Genomic DNA, 19367 nt, shown 5'->3' with positions numbered 1-19367 from the left:
CAACAAACACAAGGAATAAAAAAAAGAATCTTCGCTTCCCTGACAAGAAATATCTTCGAATAGAAGATAGTGCAGTATTAAAGAAATTTTCATGTCTCTATCTATATATAATCTATATATAAATATAGATCTATATATAAGATATATCTATATATAAGATCTATATATAAGATATATCATATCATATCTATATAAGAATCTATATATAAACATTTTCAATATTAAGAATTATTTTCCCCATTCAGATATTCAGCTTAACATATGATAATATTTTAGGAATAAGAATTCTATATAAATAAAATTTGAAACAATGGATTTCTAAACAACAAAAGGTTTCTTTAAGATATAGTACACTAAAAATAATTATCGTGGGTGTTTAGGTATTCTATCTATGAATTTTCTTTGAAAACAACCCTTAGGTTCTACTTTAATAATTACAGACCAATAATTCTATTCTTATGTATTTCAAGATACTACAAAAATACATATAAATTAATAGACAGCATAACAATTAACATTATTTTTTTAATTAACAAAATTATATAATTAAGAAATTATTTTTACATTTTCAAATATTTTAAACCGCCACTGCTCGAAAGTTTTCAACAAATTTTAAGCTTTCATACTCACCACACTCATATTCACCAAAACTTGAACGAATTTTCGAAGAAGAAACTTTTAGGCAAAAATAATAAATTCTATTAGTCGTTCTTCAGCGGCCAAATTGGAAGGTTGGTTTTGTTTACGGTTGAATACAGGAAAACTCTAAAAACCACGTGGACAGTTTGAATTAATTTTTTTTTTGATAAAAATATTTATTTATCTTTTCACATACGTAAAACGTGAGTGTTTACTAAATTTAACAAATAACAATACTTTTAGTCTTTAATGTGTTTAATATAAAACTACGTATAATGCAAAATCCATGTTTGTTCAACTGCAGAAGTTGTCTGTGATGGAACCAAAGTGTTTAGGTTATTCAACTCTTCAAATAAGTTATCATTGAATAATAGGATTATGCATAAAATTAATTTAATCAATAATATTTTTCTTAATTTCAAAATATAATAAAATTTGACTCAGTATATATATGTATTTACTTAATATTATTGTATCTGAACGTGTGAACGTGTTTTTAGTTATCAGAAACTTCTCACGAAAACGCACTTAAAAATGTACGCAGAAGTAATTTACATAAAAGGTTTTTCTCCAGACAGAGTATCCAGACTGTATCTGTAGTTTCGACTGTACTGAACCGGTTTCGGTTTTTAATTATCAAATGAAATAACATCTGGAACTTTTTTCTTTTTGCAATTTTTTTTAAATATTTTTCTGATATGTGTGATAATTACAAGTTAGCAGAATAATATGAATAATCGAAAAAAATTATTTAATGACTATTGAAGATAAACAAATAAAGTAAAAAAAACAAACAAGCACTTCTCATTCCAAGAAAATCATGACTTTTTTTATTTACTTTACATAAGTAAATAATTATATATCTTCCGATACATACATATCTTCCATGTTAATGTTAAGTCTTATCAACAATATCAGCCGAGCACTTTGAGTTCACAAGTAAAAACGTGATTTTCAATGGTCAAATAATTTATTTATTTAAGCAATTGCCGGTTTATGTTCTATTTTTGTGCAAAAATTAGGTCTCTTCAGCTTTGTTGTTCCGAATGTCTGCCATACTGTTGATTGCTGATAAAAAAAAATTATGTCGTGAAAAAGCCGACACATCCATCGCTGAGAGATTATAGCGGAGAGCATAAGAATTCTTTTGCCAAGTAAACAATAACAAACAATTTTATAATAAAAACAACAGGTGTGGGCAAACGCAAAGACTTTGGTACTTGTGTATGCTTTTCTAGATAACTTTCAATTTCACAGTTATAGACTAAAGTCTCCATAGAGCATAATTTAAAAAATATAATAGCTCTTATAATAATAGTATAATAACATTCTGCTTTTTCACTGTGAGTAACCAGTTTTTCTCAAGATTAACAAAAATATTTAAAATTTTATTTCCCAGAAGATCTAACAAAAATATCGAAATTTAAATCAATATTCAATTGAATGTTTTTTTTACGGTCTATTCCATTTACTTAGATAGGAAGCTGGCAGGCAATAAGGTTAGGCTTCGAATTCGTTAGTCAAACTGAAAATACCAGACATTATAAGTGTAAACATTTTATAAACTAATATGAGATTCATCATTCATAGTTAAGCAGCAGATTTACACTCTCCATAAATCAAATATAAAGTAATACAATCATGTATTACCATCTCTCAATGAGATCAGTAGACACACATTACAGACGTGAGTCGTCCTTGGCCGCGTCGAGTAGCCCCCGCCAGCCTCCTGCGGGTACCGAATCAAACACCTTTCTAGCCGGAGCACTTTTTTCCATTCACACGACATGACCAAGCTAGCAAAACCGCTGAATTTTTATGCACTTAACTATGTCAATGTCGCGGTATAGCTTATACAGCTTGTATAAGCTGTATAACCAACTTGTAAGGGACCATAGATCTTGCAAAGAATTTTTCTCTCGAATGCTCCAAACGCCTTCTTATTACTGTGGGTAATTGTGCAGGCATCTGCACCATACAGCAGGACAGGCATGATAAGAGATTTGTAGAGCATGATTTCTGTTTGTCGAGAGAGGGCTTTATTTCTCAATTGCCTACTTAGCCAGAAGTAACATCTGTTGGAAAGAGTGATTCTTCGTTGAATCTCTAGACTCACGTCATTTTTGGTGTTTAAGCTGATTCCTAAATAAACAAAGTCGTTCACTATTTCGAACTTATAATTGTTTTGTCCTCATTCACCACAAGACCCATTTGCTTTGCTTGTCTTTCTAAGTTGGAAAATGCCGCACTGATGGGTTGGTATTCAGGTCAATGATAACAATATCATTGGCATAACATACGTATGCAGCATTACACTTTTGTAGAATATTGTGCTAGTGTGTTTTAAATTTGCTGCTCAAATAATCGTTTCCAACATTAAGTTAAACTAATCACATGACTAGTCAGAGTCACCCTGTCTGAAACCTCGTTTGGTATCAAACGGCTCGGAGAGATTCTTCCCAACGGAACTGGTGGTGCTGTTCAACGCTGTAGTGTCAAAAGCGCTACGTAATCGACAAATAAGTGGTGTGTCGATTTGTTTTTCTTGGGTTTTCTCCAGGATTTGACGTACTGTGAATATCTGGTCTAGAGTGGATTTGCTAGGTCTGAAGCCACACTTCAGTTGGTTGACGATTGACTTCAATCTTAAACACAGTTGCTTACTATATATTCACATATCAATTATTGCCTGAAAATCTACGACAAACGATTTTTTCCGGAAACTGATTCAGTTGCACCAAGACTTACTTGCACATATACCTATCCATCTATTAACTCAGCTAGACCCTAAAACGTATTTCATTTAAGTAGGATTGGAAGCCTTAATGTTATCTATCTTGCAACCGGTCATTTTTTAATAAACAAGAGAGGCAGATATTTTTAAAATAAACCAGCATTAGCAACCAGCATTAAACTCTTTTTCGGATACTCCAGTGCACTATCACAAACTATTAGAAACCTTACAAAACTTGCAATAATTTCAACTCCAGAGTAATGCAACGGATCCATTAGCAGTCTACTTGTAATCTGACATATACATTTTCTCTGAAACCTAGCAGTATAACAAACTTTCAGGAAAATATAATTGCTGCTAGTTGTATCTAACGTATCTTAATCTAAGAAATATATGGAAGCAGTTAATTTTTTTGTACCATTTTAATAAACTATCTGTTTTTAATAGTCGCAGAAGAAAAAACGAGTTTGGTGATTCCCGGTATTCAGTTTTATTTACTTTATTACTAAAATACTTTAAAAAAAATTACTGAGATTGTAGCTACAATATCAGATATTGATTTTTGGATTTACTAGTTTTTTAAAGTTTTAATTTGTGAGCATATATTGAAAGTATGTAAATAATATGTTCCAAATAATCTAATTCAATTGTTTTTATTTAGCTAAAATTTTTAAAACAAAATGTCCGGCCGCAATTGTTTTTTAATACTCGAAGACTCAACTGTCCTCTCGGGTAATGCATTTGGTGCAGAAATACCAGTCGATGGGGAAGTTGTATTTCAGACTGGCATGGTCGGTTATACAGAATCGATGACTGATCGTTCTTATCGTGCACAATTACTTGTGCTTACCTATCCATTGATAGGCAATTATGGCATTCCTGAATACTCTGAAATGGATGAATATGGTTTACCCAAACATTTTGAATGGTTTAACGATATATCAGTAGCTGCCTTAATAGTAGGTGAAATCTGTGAAAAACCTTCACACTGGCGCTCAAAACTAACACTCTCCAAGTGGATGGAAACAAAAGGCATACCTGGTATAAGTGGTATCGATACACGTTCATTAACAAAAAAGCTACGTGAAAAAGGTTCCATTTTGGGTCGCGTTGTGTACGAATTACCCGATAATATAAATAACTTTAATTTTAATGATCCAAACAAAAGAAACTTAGTTGCGGAATGCTCTTTAACAAGTACCAGAAAATTTGGTCCTGAAAGTGGTGCAATTAGAATTTGCGCTATTGACTGTGGCTTGAAGTTAAACCAAATTAGATGTCTTTTATCGCGTGGTGCATCTGTTGAAGTGGTGCCTTGGAATCATGCTTTGGATGAAACTCAATTTGATGGCTTATTTATTAGTAACGGTCCTGGCGATCCAGTTGTATGTAAAGACACTGTATCGCAAATAGCGAAGGTTTATAAAAATGGACAGAAACCAATTTTTGGTATTTGCTTAGGTCATCAATTGCTTGCCACAGCCATTGGTTGCAAAACATATAAAATGAAATATGGGAATCGCGGTCATAACTTACCTTGCGTTCATAACGGCACAGGACGTTGTTTTATGACTTCACAAAATCATGGATTCGCTGTGGATACTAAGACATTACCCGCTGATTGGGAGCCACTTTTTACAAATGCGAATGACAACACCAATGAAGGTACTCACATAATTTTTACATTTATTTATTTTTTTTATTTTCATATCAATTTTTATATTGGCAGGAATCATACACAAAACGAAACCCTATTTCTCTGTGCAATTTCATCCTGAGCACTCAGCCGGCCCCGAAGACTTAGAGCTATTATTTGATGTTTTTCTTGATGTTGTTAAGCAACAAGCTTCTCAGAAAGCTAGCGTAAGTCTACGTAAACAATTAACTGAACGCCTAACATACGTACCGAAACCAGAAACTTTGCTCGAAAAACGTCCTCGCAAAGTTTTAATACTTGGTTCTGGTGGTTTATCTATAGGCCAAGCTGGAGAATTCGATTACTCTGGATCACAAGCCATAAAAGCACTTAAAGAAGAAAAAATTCAAACTATATTAATCAATCCCAATATTGCAACTGTTCAAACTTCAAAAGGCCTTGCAGATAAATGTTACTTCCTACCTTTAACACCAGAATACGTAGAGCAAGTAATTAAAGCTGAGCGCCCCAATGGAGTGTTACTCACGTTTGGCGGACAAACTGCTTTAAATTGTGGGGTAGAACTCGAACGCGCTGGAATATTTGCTAAATATAACGTAAGAATTCTTGGCACACCCATACAATCCATTATTGAAACTGAAGATCGTAAGATATTTGCTGATCGTGTAAATGAAATTGGTGAACGTGTTGCACCATCAGAGGCTGTTTACTCAGTTGAAGAAGCGCTTGAAGCTGCAACGCGTCTAGGATATCCTGTTATGGCAAGAGCAGCATTTTCTTTAGGTGGCTTAGGATCTGGCTTTGCCAACAATGAAACTGAATTGGAAACGCTTTCACGACAGGCTTTGGCGCATTCCAGTCAATTAATTATTGATAAATCCCTTAAAGGCTGGAAGGAAGTTGAGTATGAAGTTGTAAGGGATGCTTTTGATAACTGTATTACAGTTTGTAATATGGAAAACTTAGATCCATTAGGTATACATACTGGAGAAAGTATTGTTGTTGCTCCATCGCAAACCTTGTCAAACAAAGAATACAATATGCTGCGCAGTACTGCCTTAAAGGTAATTAGACATTTTGGAGTAGTAGGCGAATGTAATATACAATATGCGTTAAATCCGAATTCGGAAGAATATTATATCATTGAAGTGAATGCACGTCTGTCGAGAAGTTCTGCATTAGCCAGCAAAGCAACGGGATACCCTTTGGCTTATGTTGCAGCTAAGTTGTCATTAGGTGTAGCATTGCCTACAATTAAAAATTCTGTTACTGGTGTTACAACAGCGTGTTTCGAACCCAGTTTGGATTATTGCGTAGTAAAAATACCTCGTTGGGATTTATCAAAGTTCATACGAGTGAGTAAGAATATCGGTAGCTCTATGAAGAGTGTAGGAGAAGTTATGGCAATAGGACGAAATTTCGAAGAAGCCTTTCAAAAAGCATTACGTATGGTCGACAATGCTGTTAATGGATTTGATCCATTTGTACAACCTCTAAAGAAGGAAGAACTTACTGAACCAACTGATAAACGTCCATTTGTGCTTGCTGCAGCTCTTAAAGATGCCTATACCGTTGATGAACTGCATGACTTAACAAAAATAGACAAATGGTTCCTAAACAAAATGAAGAACATAATAGAATTTTATGGAGTGCTAGAAACAGCTGGAAACTCGTTAAAATCTGAAGAAATACTCGAAGCTAAGCAAATGGGTTTCTCAGACAAACAAATTGCATCAGCTACAAATAGTACGGAACTAGCAGTACGCAAAATGCGACAGGAATTCGGTATTAAGCCATTCGTGAAACAAATAGACACTGTAGCTGGTGAATGGCCTGCAGCAACTAACTACCTTTATATAACGTATAATGCGACTGACCACGATTTGGAATTCCCAGGTGGCTATACCATTGTAGTTGGTTCTGGCGTATATCGGATTGGTTCCTCCGTTGAATTTGATTCGTGTGCTGTTGGATGTTTACGAGAACTACGAAATCTTGGTAAATCAACAATAATGATCAACTATAACCCTGAAACAGTTTCCACTGATTACGATATGTGCGATCGTTTATATTTCGAAGAGATCTCTTTTGAAATAGTAATGGATATTTATGAAATTGAACAATCCGAAGGCATTATTTTGTCAATGGGCGGTCAATTACCAAACAATATAGCTATGGATCTACATCGCCAACAAGCAAAGGTATTAGGCACATCTCCAGAATCTATTGATAGTGCAGAAAATCGTTTTAAATTTTCACGTATGTTGGATCGTAAAGGCATTTTGCAACCACGTTGGAAAGAACTTACAAATTTAAACAGTGCTATAGCATTTTGTGAAGAAGTTGGGTATCCTTGTTTGGTACGTCCGTCTTATGTATTGTCTGGGGCTGCTATGAATGTAGCATACTCAAATCAGGATTTGGCGACATATTTAACTGCGGCCTCATTAGTGAGCAAAGAGCATCCTGTTGTTATATCTAAATTTCTTACTGAAGCAAAAGAAATCGATGTCGACGCAGTTGCAGCTGATGGTGAAATTCTTTGTATGGCAGTGTCTGAGCATGTAGAAAATGCAGGCGTTCATTCTGGTGATGCTACGTTGGTAACTCCACCTCAGGACTTAAATAAGGAAACACTCGATAACATAAAACGTATTGCACGTGATTTAGCTGCCCTATTAGATGTCACTGGTCCATTCAATATGCAATTAATAGCTAAAAACAATGAACTTAAAGTGATTGAGTGTAATGTCCGCGTCTCACGTTCTTTCCCTTTTGTCTCCAAAACACTTAATCATGATTTCGTTGCTACTGCAACCCGTGCTATCATTGGTTTACCCGTCGAACCTGTAGAAGTATTACACGGTGTCGGAAAAGTTGGCGTAAAAGTGCCACAATTCAGTTTTTCACGACTTGCCGGAGCCGATGTGCAATTGGGAGTGGAAATGGCTTCAACTGGTGAGGTTGCGTGCTTTGGCGATAATCGTTATGAAGCATATTTAAAAGCGATGATGTCAACTGGTTTCCAAATACCAAAGAAAGCTGTTTTGCTTTCAATTGGTAGTTTTAAAGTAAGTTTTTTTACTATTCTTTTTAAATATTTTTATTAAATTTGTTTTGTTTTTTTTAGCATAAAATGGAATTATTACCGTCTATTAGAGATTTAGCTAAAATGGGTTATAAACTATATGCTTCAATGGGAACTGGGGATTTTTATGCAGAACACGGAGTTGACGTAAGTACTTGTGAATTCTTTCCAATCAGTTGTATTTAATCTTATATTCATTTTATAGTGCTATTAACTAAATGTATATTAATATATCTCATATGAAATTTTCAGAGATTTTTGTTCAGCGATGGTGTTCATTACAGTTTTCATTAATCTTTGGTCTACAAGAGGTGATAATAAATAGTTTTTAGTCTGAATTTTTTGGTTCAATGCTTTATTTCCCTTGGAAATGCTAACCGAATTTGTCTGCGTCACAGACAAGTACCTTTAGTTCATTAATAGAACAAATAAAATTTGGTGTCAGTTATTTACTGATATCGAATTGAGAGACACCTTTCTAATGATTCTTGACATATTCACTTGTAGGCAGATTTCACACATATCATTTCCTATATAAACTATACAAAGTGTTCTATATTATATGAGACACAACATATGATTGGAAACATTTTATTCTAAATTATACATCAATAAATAACTGTCATTGTATTCATTTTATTCTATCAGTATTTTGTACTTTATTACCATCTAATATCAACATTGATGACATTTAATCACATATAATAAACTAATTTTGACACATATTACAATAATGGTAATTACTTTGCGGCATCAATTAATTTTATCAATGAATGTTATTATGCATTAATTAATATCATTAAATAAAATTAAAGCTTACACCTCGTTATCAGTGAAATTTCTTATCAGTATTACCACTTCATTCTTTACTAATAAAAACCACATAAAAACTGAAACGTTTCATATCAAATAATTCTCATACAAATTACATGAAATTCCTATTAAACAATTTTCAAAATAAATTCCAACTAATTAATCTAATTATCAGTTAATTAAGGACCGCAAAGCTATAACTACGTATCAGAAATTTGATTAAACGCTCCTTTAAGTTGTACGGTCTTTCGCTTAACCATATCTCGTATTTGAGCCGTCTTCTCTTCAGCCGAAATCGTAGTTAGAATTTTTTCCGTTGATGTTGAAATGTTCTTAGCTAACTTCGAATTGGCGATTGGCGTTGATTTCAAAATACCAGCGGCTGTACCAAATTTGGTCCAAAATGGTTTTGAGCTAACACCATCTGCTGTTGTGGATGTAGGTGTACTTGTATTTTCAGTTATGGTTGCATCTGTTAAAGGTGTTGCTGCTGTTTCCAATGTTGGTATTTGAGAAATTCCACAAGTTACTTCTTCCTCTGAGATTGTACTCGAAACATCCACCACTTTATCTTCTAATACTTTTGAATTATTATAATTGTGTTGAGATCTTAAAATGCCAATAGGATGTTGAACATCAGGCTTTTGAATGGGATTTATATCACCTTCATGTACTTCTACTATATGTTCTATAAATTTGATCGATTTACGAGGTTCAATCGGACTTGGAGATTTTAATTTATCATTTATTTGCAAATGTTTTGTCATTGAGTCGTCACCGCAAGTAATAATACTAACACGTGGACGTAACACTTTTGGCGAATGTTCGATTAATCCACTACGGTTTTTCTCTGAATCGGACTTCACTTCAACGTAAAAATTACTTTTAGCAGTCTCAACTCTATCTAACAATTGTTCCTTTGTCTTTTGAAAAGATTGTATAGTATCTATACTTGCTCGTATTGGTAAAGCAGGCGCGTGAGTTTCATGTTCATCTGCTTCCTCTATATCAAGTAGTTTTTCCTCTAATTTGTGTATATCAGATAAGTACTCCTTTGCATTGATATCACAACCAGATTTGTGATAGCATTTACAAAGTCTCTTAGCTTGAGCAATATAAATTTTTGCTGTATGCGCTATTTGCATATGTATAGCTTTATTAGACATTGCCAGTAAATGATCTAAAAGAACTTCAAGTATATTAGTACGGCGCAAACTTTCCAATCCCTGATTAATATGACGAGCTTGTGTATTTTTTAAATCCTTTGTGAAAAAGAACTGAAATATTAATATTATTAAAAATAATTGAAAGAAAAGTTTTATTACATATATATACCAACCTCAACATCAATGGACTCAATTGATATACGTTTCTGTTCGTAATCCAATTTTTTCTTTACCTCAATATTATGCCTCATCAAATGTGTTCTTCGTCGTAACTTACCATTTGTTTTTTCGCGAAATTGTTTCATGCCCACCAATCCTTTGGCTCCTTCATCTACCATTAAGCTGGGTTCTTCTTCTTCTTTTTCTAAAATTGATAGGGTGCGCGAATTTTTTGATAACGTTTTAAGCTTTATTATATAATTTTCACTTAAATTTTCGAAAATTCTTTTAAAATTTAATTTTGGAAAAAATTTTTCAGAAAATTCTAAATTTCTTAGAGCAACCATTAAGTGCATTAATGGGTTGGCAGTTATATCGGCTAAAATGGAATATAAAGTTATAAGTGAATAATCGGGTATGTTCTCGAGCAAATTGCGTTCATCAATAAAATAGTCTCTTAAACATTTTTCCCGTAAGCTCTGCATGTAAGTTTTTAAAAAACGAATCAAAACTTCTCCAAGAAACTCCTCTGGCCAAGCAATGTAATTTCGTTCACATTCCCAAAAGAGGTGCATACGCAAATGATCAACTACGAACAATAACGCTTTATTCTTTTCCCTCTGCTCCACAAATGTTTTGATAAGCGCTTTAGCCATTATAAATACTTTTACTTGAGTATTCGTCAAGTGCTGCTCTAAATACCTTTCTGCTTTTGGAAACACAATTCTCCACTCTATTTCTCTAAAAGGATTCCGTTGTCTTTTCGGCACATAACCCATAGGCACAACATGAAAACCAAATGTCTCAATCCGTTTGATCATAGCTCGCGTGGGCCACTGCATTTGTTGTCCTGTTGACGGATTTGTAAATACTGGTCGATCTCGTATTCGAAATTGAAAAGCACAATCTGGCCAATTTTGTGCATTATGTGCTACATGAATTGCAGGTATAATTTCAAACTGTTCGGTGTGTATAGAACATCCACGATATGTTGCTGTTGTTAATTCTTCTTGTGAAAGACCAAGTGGTTCCCTCAATTTATGTTGTATTAATGCACTAAAGTAGCATAAGAATTCCCTTGAATTTAAAAACTTTTGTCTCAACAATTTTTTGCGATGTTCTTGTTCAATCTTATATAAACGAATCGCTTCTAAAGTCTCGTAGTCTTTGTATTTTTCCATACCAGTTTCACTGGTGGTACTGTAGCCATCCTCCTCATCGTCATCATACTCTTCCTCCTCACTTTCCTCATCAGATTCTAGGTCATTAATTAGTTCAATGAAATTTTCTAAGCTCGAAACGCATGATTCTGGCAATACTTTTTCATTTACCTGAAATGCCGAACGTGAACTACTCAATTGAAGTTCGTTCAGCGGTAAATTCGTATTTAGACGTGTAATATAAGTATAATCATAATCACAATCTGAGCTATAGAAACTTTTTCTTCTTTCATTAGTGAATTTCTTCGTGCTATACACACTTGTAGTGCTATAACCTGAACTACACTCAGTATAATATTCTTCTACATTACTGCTTAGGTTTTTTTGAAGTTTTGGATCTTCTCGCATTTTAAGACGCACATAACCTTTCCACTTAATTTCACGTAACATATCGACGTAATCTTCTTTGCATGGTGTAGTCCTGAAATAATCTGTATCCATTTCTACTTTACAAAGTGCAGATATAGAATCATAATTAGCATCGTTGGGTCGTGCTATGTCAATATTTTCAAATATTACATACAATGTTTGGGGTTGTAGTACTTGTCCACGATGTTTGTCTGGACCATGCCTAACAATGAGTTTATATTTTTATCAATTATATTATGGGTAATAAATATTTTGAATTATTTTTTTAAAAATTTTAATTCTAAAACTTACGTTGGCTTATATTTGACCCACTTTGCCACAATAGCATCTATAGGGTTTGTCAATAAAATTGAATGTTCATCCAGGTGTTGATTATATGCATTCTCTTTACTTAACATCTCCTCCATGGTATTTGTCATTTCACTTAAATATTGTAAACAAAATTTATTCTTATCTTACCGGTTCGAAGAAATTACTTTAAAATTCCATGTAAAACATTCACAATAATTGAAAAAGCACTCATTCCAAATGACTTTAATTAATTTTAAAATAATGTATTAATATATGAAATGCAATAAATATTGTTATCGATATTAAAACAATAGAAATGTATGAGTGCATACAGAAGAGATATTATTGCTAGTTTTAATAATACTTTTAAATACAATGAAATAAAGAACAACCCACTCAGCGGCTATGATTGTCATTAATTGAGTATAAGAAACTGCGCCTTAATGTCTACGCTCTTAATAGCCTATCACCTAACCTGGTAGGTAGAATTGAGTACTTGTCTCTGAAAAAGGATTTCTAAAATCATTTCACGGAATCTCTGCACACCGCATGACTCAATGGAGATTTAGCATAGAGGAAAGATATTAACACATCTACCAAGAATACTTGGCGATAAAGTTTCGGTTAAACCAACAGAGGAAGACTCAGAAACAACTTCGGTAGAGGTATCATTATTGATTGCATTTAAATGTATTTAGAAACATTTTCAAAACAATTTTCTAATATTCAAAAAACATAAATAGAAGTTTAAGTTAGGCTACAATAACTTAAAATTAACCAGGTAAAGCTACAATCTATCGAGAACTAGGATCGGCTTAGGTCGGTATTAAGTTACGCTTGTGAAATCCACTCTAGTACTCGCTATGTGAAGTAAAGTGATAGTTAAAATCGAGATCCTGACATATCGGCGCTTAAGTGTGAATTGTAAAATTGTCTCTTTGCGGTTTAAAGAATAAGCCGCTCTACGTTCTAGCAACTAAGTGTAACCTACTAATCTCGTTGGACTGTTTGCAAGGACATTATAAAAACACACAATAATGTTAGATTAGGTTAGGTTATAACGGCGATCCCTAGGGGATCCGCCAATTGTGTTACCGTAAAAAGATAAAAACTCAGTGTTTAAAACCACCTAGAACCTTTGACGAAGCTCAGAATGCTGTTTAGTAGCACGTCTTATAATTGACTAAGATTCTTAAGAAAGTGGGCTCCTAAAGTGTTCGGTCGTCACCGTGCATGAGTTGGGCAAAGAGAGAGTAGATGAGGTGTAATTGAAAGAGAGTTTCAATCTTCTAGCATGGTTCCCTAGTTTGCAGTAACCTGTAAGTTAAACTACTCTCAGATTGATATATCTACGCGGTATCTCAATGAGAAAATGAGATTTCCTTTTAATATAAGGTGGCTAGATTGCATATACATAGATGCCCACATATCGTTTAGTCTACTCATCTTTTATTTTAGCACAAAAAGAATTCAGTAATATTTTTAAACTAAATATGTTGAGTATAATTAGAATTTTCTTAAAATTGTCAGTATTTTTAGTCATTCAATTATATATTAAATATTTACTGTTCTATGATATTTACAATTTTTGAAATATAGTGTACAGTCATCTCTAAGTCATTCTTATAATAAATAAATCAAATTATAAAAAAAAACCCCTGCAACCTTGATAGCATGAATATTTCCTAGTAAACAATTATTGAAGTTCAGTTTTGCAATTAATTTGCAAAGATAAGATGATACTGATAGTGATCAACACAACTTTGAACAAGGTTTTTCTCTATATTTTTATGGAAAATTAAAGCAATTTCTAGTGCTAATAAACTTGTCGTGGCTAACCTATTGAAGTTTCCAAAAAATTGCGTGCCCAAAGAAATGTGATTCATCAAAAAAGTACACAAATCATTTTCCAGCTGCATATGAATTTTTTCCTCCATTTGCCGATTGAATTCACTTTTATTGATTTCATTATTTTCTATCTGGTAATCAGGATTTTTCAATCTTTCCACACCACTCGTACGTTTTGTTAATGATGCACGATTCTTATTTTTTTTCGTTTTCTTTTTATCCTTTTTTTTATTTTTCTTTGCTTGCTTTTTCTGCAGCTTTGCTATACGCTTTTGTTCTTTTTCCTGATTACGTTTCTGAAGTGCCCGTTTCGTTTCCCGATATTGCATTTCTTGCAATGGACTATTCGGTGTTTCCAAAAATTTTGAACTCGACCGACCCATTTCCGCACACTCACGCAAAAACCAATAAAATATTACTTTTTATCCTTTAATTTTTTTTTTTTTCTTTTTAATATTCACTTTTTGATATCACAACTTTTTGCAAGAACTTTTCTAGTTAATGCTGCGACGTTGTTTCAAAACTGAAGATATTCATTGACTGATATCGATGTCGGTATCTTCGATCAAAATTGTTCATTAATTTACTGTATTTTATCTGAATTTGCTTTCATTACTATCTTCTCTACATTTACTTTTATATAAATGTTTGTATAATTGATAATTTCTTTAAAATGCTTTTATTTGTTTAATTGACTCTGTAATTTTATTGTCGCAACAACTTCAACTCTTTAAATAACTTTGCTATGCAGATACTAATATAAACATTTCTCAGTTAATTAAATATAATTAGTGATAATTAAATCAATTAATCACAATATTTTTTAAAATTAGATTTGCACTGAAATCTTTTTAAAATTTGACTAAATATATACTTCAGCCTTAATTCCTTTCGAATTTCCTTAAGACTTCGACAATACCCCTTTGAAACATAACTAATCTAAAAGTAATCAAATTTCTTTTAAGAAATCAATAGTATACTACTGCATGATTGGAAAACTCTTTATATTTTGAATCTTGAATAATATATTTCCGTTTCTTATATAAAAAAATTATGATAAAAATCTATCACAACCGTATTTTAGTAAAATATCTTTCGGGTCAGTTTTACAATGTACATTCAAGTTAAGTAAGCCTTTAGTGTTCGCTATTGTATTTAGTGTTAAGTAGGTTAGGTTAGACCGGCGATCCCAAAGGATCCACTTAGACCTATAGACCCATTGTGTTACCATATAAAATAAAAACCCAAGGGTTAGAACTACTTAGAACCTTTGGCAAAGCTTATAATGCTATTCAGATGCACTTAAGATCTAAAAAAATATAATTTTAGTGTTAATTCAACACTGAAGTGTGCTTTGAAATATGTGCCCTTAAACTTTTATTACTGAGTCTTAGTGGATGGTAAATACTATTGACAGTATCAGTGATATTTTTGCAATAAGAAATTTATTCATTGTGATACCATAGTTTCAGGCCAAAACTATGATACCATAGCTTTTGACCATTCTTAGGTTTTGAAAATAGTTTCCGTGGTGTCAATTTATCCATGCATCTACCGTTTATTTTGCTTCGAGTTTAAGATACCATTCATCCTATTTATATATTTTAGAGTTCTAAAAGTGTACATATCAAGGTTTTGATTATAGTACATTATTTTTAATATCTTTACAAAAAAATTTAATTATTTATTGATTATAAATTTTGTACTGTATTAATAATATTAAATTTTCCACTTGTTATATTATAAAAATATAGGTTAATTAGTAATAAATTTTTTTTATAAAATCAAATATTGTGAATTTCAAATTCAATCCGTACTCACTATCTGTAAGCTTTATCTAAGGGAACTCAATACCTTGCTGTGTGTGCATTTTATCAAGTTATGTAAAGAACAACTGACAGTAAAGGTTCAATGCCTTAAGATCTGTATTACTGTAATTTAGTGTTTGATATGCTCTTCATTAGTATTTAAACTTTGTACTACATTTTCTCTGTTGATAAGATATAGCACCAACAAAACAGATTAGCAACACATTAAACAAAGCAATGAGTAACATTTCACTTTACAAAATAGATTTAGACACAGGGGTTTGTATATAAAGAAATATAGCTCAGTTTGACTTTTGTGTTGTTCCCCTATTTTGCAGTACAACAGTTACATATACGTTAAAACATTTTAATTTTAAAATATTAAATAAATAGTTTAAATATTTTCATCAATGTAGATTTCATATTGATTACTACAATTCAAATAATTATTGAGAATACTTTTTAAAAGTAATATAAAAATATCAAGAGAACTTATAGGTTTTTAAAAGAATCTTTCATAAACCATAGTTTTTAATTAGATAACCTATTTCTATTATTTATTTAGGTGGAGTCAGTTCAATGGACTTTTGATAAATTTACATCAGAAGACCCTAATGGAGAACTACGACACTTAGCAGAATTTTTAGCTAACAAACAATTTGATTTAGTTATCAATCTACCTATGCGCGGTGGAGGTGCTAGGAGGTAACGTTTTGATGCTCTGCTTTTAACGATATTGCTTTAAATACTATTTTTATAACTATATATTTAAATCAGAGTTTCCTCCTTCATGACTCACGGCTATCGTACACGCCGACTTGCTGTAGACTATTCCATACCACTTGTTACAGATGTTAAATGTGCTAAATTACTGGTGGAATCTATGCGTATTACTGGTCGTAAGCCAGCTATGAAAACACACACTGATTGTATGACTTCTCGGCGTATGGTGACATTACCAGGCTTTATAGATGTTCACGTACATTTGCGTGAACCTGGTGGCACACATAAGGAAGATTTTGCCAGCGGTACAGCAGCAGCATTAGCAGGTGATATATTAAAATTTAATAAATTTTTTAAGAATTTATTTTATAACTTCCTTTAACAGGTGGTATAACTATGGTCTGTGCTATGCCGAACACTAATCCATCTATTGTTGATCGCACTACGTTTACACTCTTCCAAGAGCTGGCTAAAAAAGGCGCACGTTGTGATTATGCTTTATACGTCGGAGCTTCGGATACAAATTGGCAAAACATTAATGAACTTGCTGCACAAGCAGCAGGCTTAAAAATGTATCTCAACGACACATTCAGTACACTTAAAATGACAGATATGACGGTATGGGAGAAACATCTTCAAAACTGGCCAAAACGTGCACCCATTGTTTGCCATGCTGAAAAACAAACAATGAGCGCTGTGATTCTGCTTGCTCATTTACTGGATCGCGCCGTACATATCTGTCATGTTGCACGTAGGGAAGAAATTATGATCATACGTGCTGCAAAAGAAAGAGGAATACGTGTCACATGTGAGGTTTGCCCTCACCATTTGTTTTTATCTACTAATGACATTAATAAGATCGGTGCTGGTAGAGCGGAAGTAAGACCAATATTGTGCTCACCAGAGGATCAAGAGGCGTTATGGGATAATTTAGAATTCATTGATGTTTTCGCTACTGATCATGCACCACACACTTGGGAAGAAAAAAATTCTGAAAAGCCACCACCTGGTTTTCCCGGCGTAGAAACAATTTTGCCCTTGTTGCTCAAAGCTGTAGATGAAGAGCGTTTAACGCTTGATGATATCAAAAATAAATTTTATCGCAATCCGAAACGTATTTTTAGTTTACCTGAGCAACCGAATACTTACGTTGAGGTTGATTTAGATGAAGAATGGACAATTTCAAAAGACTACATGCATTCCAAAGCGAAATGGACGCCTTTCGAAGGCACAAAGGTAAAGGGCAGGGTTCATCGTGTGGTTTTACGAGGTGAAGTTGCATTTATCGATGGTGAAGTATTGGTAAATCCTGGTTTCGGGCAAAATGTACGTAACCAATACAATCGAAAATTGTTGCAACAACAATCTATGGAATCACTTGAAATTCAAACATCATTAGAAGGAATTGATAATCTAAAAGCCTATGAGCGTAACACAGAACTTGCGTCAGATTCTCAAACTAATGAGGCCTTTGCCAAGTTATTAGCTGAACCGCCTACAAAGGTTAATGTACACTTCGCTGGTGATCACAACTTCCTACGCCCTATTTCACCATCCCCGCGTATACGCTGTGATTCAGCTAGTAATACTGCTTTAAAAGAACTTATACAGAAAACTACGGTAATAAATGCGCCATTAAGTCCAGTAACTCATAGCTTAGTAGGAAAACATGTGCTCAGTGTTGATATGTTTAGTAAGGAGCAATTAAATGACATTTTTAATTTAGCACAAATGCTTAAGAGTCGCGTGGTTAAAGATCGTCCAGTCGATGATATCTTAAAGGGTAAAATAATGGCTTCAATTTTTTATGAAGTAAGCACACGCACAAGTTGTAGCTTTGCAGCTGCTATGCAAAGGCTTGGTGGACAAGTAATTTACATGGATCAAACTAGCTCCTCAGTAAAAAAAGGTGAAACTTTGGAAGACAGCATTGCTGTAACCGCAGGTTATTCAGATGTGCTGGTGTTAAGACATCCCGAAATAGGTGCAGTTAAGGTAGGTATTTCGATTTTTGGTTTTAAACATCTTTTCTTACAACAACATTTACTATTTTAAGCGCGCCGCTCAACATTCCCGTAAACCACTGATAAATGCTGGTGATGGTGTTGGCGAACACCCAACTCAAGCATTGTTAGATATTTTCACTATCCGTGAGGAAATTGGTACTGTTAATGGACTCACAATAACCATGGTTGGTGATTTAAAACACGGACGTACAGTACATTCTTTAGCACGTTTAGTGACACTTTACAACGTTTCACTACAATATGTCAGCCCTCCAAATTTAGGTATGCCGGATGAGATTGTAAGTTATTTAAATGCAAGAGGTATTAACCAAAAGGTAATGAAAAGCATAGAAGAAGCATTGCCTACAACAGATGTTCTATACATGACACGCATACAAAAAGAACGATTTACCAGCGATGAGGAATATGAACGGGTAATTTTAATAAATATTATATTAAATTTACGTTTAACAAAATGTTTTATTTTATAAATCCAGTGTTGCGGTCATTTCATTGTCACTCCAAAACTCATGACAAGAGCCAATCGCCGCACAATTGTTATGCATCCTCTGCCCAGGGTATTCGAGATAAGTAAAGAGTTTGATTCTGATCCTAGGGCAGCATACTTCCGTCAGGCAGAATATGGCATGTACGTTCGCATGGCTCTACTGGCTATGGTTGTGGGCTGCAGAACTTAATGAACTGAGACAATTTATATGATGCAAGAAAGACAAATTTTTTTGATATATTTAAACAGAATTTAAAACATTATTAATATTTTATTGTGTGAATTTTTTTAATATATATATTTCTTATATTGTTTATAAAATAAATTACAGCAGTGAC

The 19367-nt window shown here is 33.3% G+C and overlaps 2 protein-coding genes across 2 annotated transcripts; one reads left to right on the top strand and one right to left on the bottom strand.

The window, feature by feature from the left end:
- Positions 1 to 703: 703 nt before the first annotated feature.
- LOC119671241 (CAD protein) lies at positions 704 to 19304 on the top strand. The gene is made up of 9 exons (XM_038081781.1): positions 704 to 842; positions 4035 to 5038; positions 5103 to 8101; positions 8161 to 8265; positions 16358 to 16497; positions 16570 to 16841; positions 16901 to 18510; positions 18572 to 18955; positions 19019 to 19304. The coding sequence occupies exons 2-9, from the start codon at positions 4054 to 4056 to the stop codon at positions 19217 to 19219; spliced, it is 6696 nt and encodes a 2231-aa protein (XP_037937709.1). The 5' UTR covers positions 704 to 842; positions 4035 to 4053; the 3' UTR covers positions 19220 to 19304.
- On the bottom strand, positions 8960 to 14487 carry LOC119671242. Its single transcript, XM_038081782.1, has 4 exons — positions 13976 to 14487; positions 12137 to 12268; positions 10271 to 12047; positions 8960 to 10208 (listed from the first exon to the last, which is right to left on the bottom strand). Exons 1-4 carry the CDS (start codon positions 14365 to 14367, stop codon positions 9132 to 9134), a joined length of 3378 nt encoding a protein of 1125 aa, XP_037937710.1. The 5' UTR covers positions 14368 to 14487; the 3' UTR covers positions 8960 to 9131.
- Positions 19305 to 19367: the final 63 nt, after the last annotated feature.

Source organism: Teleopsis dalmanni, chromosome 1, assembly GCF_002237135.1.
Source record: "Teleopsis dalmanni isolate 2A chromosome 1, ASM223713v2, whole genome shotgun sequence".
Taxonomy (NCBI): Eukaryota; Metazoa; Arthropoda; class Insecta; order Diptera; family Diopsidae; genus Teleopsis; species Teleopsis dalmanni.
The sequence above is the reverse complement of the archived record's forward strand: the minus strand, read 5'-3'. Positions and strand labels throughout refer to the sequence as shown.

Bases quoted from the DNA above. Each gene is read 5' to 3' on its own strand.
- LOC119671241 (XM_038081781.1), top strand. From the start codon at position 4,054: ATGTCCGGCCGCAATTGTTTTTTAATACTCGAAGACTCAACTGTCCTC. The intron at 8,266-16,357 runs GTAAGTACTTGT...TTATTTATTTAG, and splicing joins ATGCAGAACACGGAGTTGAC to GTGGAGTCAGTTCAATGGAC. The intron at 18,511-18,571 runs GTAGGTATTTCG...TACTATTTTAAG, and splicing joins CCGAAATAGGTGCAGTTAAG to CGCGCCGCTCAACATTCCCG.
- LOC119671242 (XM_038081782.1), bottom strand. From the start codon at position 14,367: ATGGGTCGGTCGAGTTCAAAATTTTTGGAAACACCGAATAGTCCATTG. The intron at 12,269-13,975 runs GTTAGCCACGAC...ACAATATTTAAG, and splicing joins TTTTTTGGAAACTTCAATAG to TGAAATGACAAATACCATGG. The intron at 10,209-10,270 runs GTTGGTATATAT...TTAATATTTCAG, and splicing joins TTGAGTCCATTGATGTTGAG to TTCTTTTTCACAAAGGATTT.